The sequence below is a fragment of the Epinephelus moara genome, chromosome 2, assembly GCF_006386435.1.
Source record: "Epinephelus moara isolate mb chromosome 2, YSFRI_EMoa_1.0, whole genome shotgun sequence".
Taxonomy (NCBI): domain Eukaryota; kingdom Metazoa; phylum Chordata; class Actinopteri; order Perciformes; family Serranidae; genus Epinephelus; species Epinephelus moara.
The window spans coordinates 1,337,793-1,340,907 of NC_065507.1; the positions used below are offsets into that span (position 1 = coordinate 1,337,793).

At 42.9% G+C, this 3,115-nt stretch overlaps 2 protein-coding genes across 2 annotated transcripts in view; one reads left to right on the top strand and one right to left on the bottom strand.

Annotated features, from left to right (window-relative positions):
* abcg1 (ATP-binding cassette, sub-family G (WHITE), member 1) overlaps positions 1-3,115 on the top strand; it is a 281,654-nt gene that overhangs the window by 186,092 nt on the left and 92,447 nt on the right. The window lies entirely within an intron of this gene.
* Positions 1,609-2,612, bottom strand: LOC126403318 (olfactory receptor 1509-like). Its single transcript, XM_050065912.1, has one exon. It carries the CDS (start codon positions 2,567-2,569, stop codon positions 1,631-1,633), a length of 939 nt encoding a protein of 312 aa, XP_049921869.1. The 5' UTR covers positions 2,570-2,612; the 3' UTR covers positions 1,609-1,630.

Sequence of the window (3,115 nt, forward strand, 5' to 3'; positions counted from 1 at the left end):
CAGGACCACGGCAGCAGCACAACCACACACGTCACGCTGTCCAGGCACCGCTGCGATATGAGTTAATCTGAGAGACAGTGGAGCACAAAGGCTCCGGAGAAGAAGGTTCTTTGCTTTTTTTTGTTGGAATACAGTTAAAGTTTCTGTGCTGAGATTCTTCATCCTGCTGAGATCAGCAAATGTTTAAATAAAACATATGCAGAAAGCATGACGTTTTGGTGCGTGATTGACATACCAGACAAATAACAGTTTGATCATGTATGGCTAGTGTTGAATGTATGGCTAGTGTTGATCAGGTAGGCCTTTGTTTACCAATGTTCATTCAGTCAGAAAACTCATGTTTATTGCAGCTTTAGTATATATGTATATATACATATATCTATTTACACAAAATAACTAATTGAGTTGGAATCACTTGCTGACAGCTATCCCATCTGCGCCCCTGGATGAAGCCAACAGAACCACATCCTCTGTGATAAAGAAAATACTGAGATTGTCCTTGTTCAGAAGTTTACGTTTCCTCAGATCTTTATCGTGTGTGTGTCCCTCTTTTGCTTCAGTGACAGTTTGCAGCCTTTTGTAATAGTCGTGGACGAGACTCTTTATTTTCTCAGGTGGTGAAGCTGAACATTCTTCTCACCAAAAATCCTCCAGGTCCAGTAAATTCTAAGGCTGTCTTGCTTATGTGAGGAGACGGTGATACAAAGTCCATTATTGTTTAACAGTGAACGGCAGCATCAGGGACAAACACAGTGGATCAACAATGGAAGTTAAGGCAGCAGAGGTCTGAGTAGGGCGGGCAGGAGGGGTGTGGATGGGTCCAACATCCACACCCCTCCTGCCCGCCCTACTAACATATGTTGTTGTCCCGCGGTGTTTCCCTCTGACATTGCCGGGCACGTGTTATCACATAACACATGTACTGTTGTCTGACTAACAGAAATTACAGCTTTAAATGAACACGTTTCTTTCAGTCAACATGACAAACAATAAATAAGTCAGTGTCTGTATTCCTGAGTCAATGGAGGAAACTCCCAAAGGTAGAATGAGGGCCTTCTGCTTCTAGAAAAACAAACCCTGTGTGTTGCAGCAGAGCTTTAAAGAGCCATCAAACAGGAAATGAACAGCACAGAACTATAACCTCTGCTTAATGTGGATCTGTCACGTCTGTCCTTAATTTGCATCGTAAGGTCGACATCAGGAGGGATACAGATCCGACAGATCAGTCTGCATCTCTGCTTTTAAGTTCAAGATTTTAAGGGCAGCTGTTGAATTCAGATTAATGAAACCTTTATAAATGACATGTACCTGCAGAGCAGTGGTTATACAGTGCAGTTTGATTTAACATATTGTTTGCATCATATCCTTCTGATAGTTTTTAAAGACCGACCGTCTGTCTTTGATCCATACAACAGAAAAACATGAACCATGGAGACAAACATGTGGACACTTCTTTTCCTACGGTTCACCATGGCATAATGAGTGAATGAATGTGTGAGTCACTTGCTCTCAGCCTTCACAAAGACAAACTCCAGCTGTTTGTGTTGGATCACTCAGGCTTTATTTCCCTCTTTTTCAAACACACAGTAAACTTCAGACACAGTGATGGCTGAACCACATGAACCACACCTCAGAGCAGAAACAGATTTTTACATATGACACATATTTTGGTCATTTTCAGTCCGTACAGTACGGGGTTAAAGAGGGGCTGACACGTGAGGAAGTATAATGATAAAAATATTCGTAATATGTTGGGAACATTGCTCATGTCAAACCTGCTCTGTAACACCTCACAACAAACCCCGAAGGAGAAGTTGAGCAGAGAGGCGAGGTGAGGTGTGCAGGTGCTGACGGCTTTCTGTCTCGTCTGTTTACAGCCAGAGAAACAGACGTAAAGAATCCGAATGTAAGTGTAAAAGATAAAAACCAGAGGAGTAAAGACTGCGACGGCACTGACGAAGAGTCCATAAATGTTTAAGGCCAAGGTGCTGGAGCAGGCCAGTTTGACGATAGAGAAGTTCTCACAGTACACTTTGTTGATGACATTCCCACACAGCGTTAAAGACGAACTCAACAACGTTGTGCAGACAACTATCAGGAGAGCAGGTAACCAAATCATAGCAATGAGCACGGCGACCTTTTTCAATGTCATACGAGTGTTATACTGCAGAGGATAACAGATGGCGAGATATCTGTCATAAGACATGACGGCCAAGTTGAAAAATTCCACACAGACGTAAGAGTACACACAGAAAATCTGCAGGAAACAAGCTGAAGCAGAGACAGTGTGAATGTCAGAGAGGATCTGAAGCAGCAGCAATGGAAACAACCCTGTACTACCATACAGTTCATTTACAAACAGGCTGCACAGAAACATGTACATAGGCTCATGTAAGCTTCTGTTCACACAGATAACCACAATCAGCAGGAGGTTGGAGCAAAGAATCAACATGTATAAGGACGTCAGAATGGTGAAAAAGACATAGTTTAACAGCCTGGAGTCAACGTAGGCAACAAGTTTGAAATATGAAAACTGTGTGTAGTTCATCATGATCCTCCACAGGTTCATGAAGCAGTCTGCTCACAGGACCGAGTCATCATCATCGAGTGAATCACACTGACTGAGCTGAGACTCTGCGTCTGCCTCTTTTAACCTTTTCCAGTTTGGGTCCACCCACTCACTGACCTCATCAGATATCCCTCTGACTTTTATTACTTTCACTGTAACTGTTTAAAAAATATGTCCACCAGATATTTAAGAATTTTAAAGACGAGACTGCTCAGTCCAGTTAAAGACTTTTCAAAACTGGTCTCACTCTGAAGTCGTTGAAAATCTGACCCACACATGTCATGTGACTGAAACCAGGTGACACACTGAGATATGAGCACATGAAACACATTCATCACCACCGAATCACATCAGACTCAAACCACAGTGAACACATGACACCATGACCACATGAAACACATGTAAACATAACCGTGTGTATGTGTGTGTGTGTCTGTGTGTGTGTGTGTGTGTGTGTGTGTGTGCGTGTGTGTTGGCTAAACGTAACCACGTGTGTGTGTGTTGGCTAAACGTAACCACGTGCGTGTGTGTTGGCTAAACGTAACC

Bases quoted from the DNA above. Each gene is read 5' to 3' on its own strand.
- LOC126403318 (XM_050065912.1), bottom strand. From the start codon at position 2,569: ATGAACCTGTGGAGGATCATGATGAACTACACACAGTTTTCATATTTC.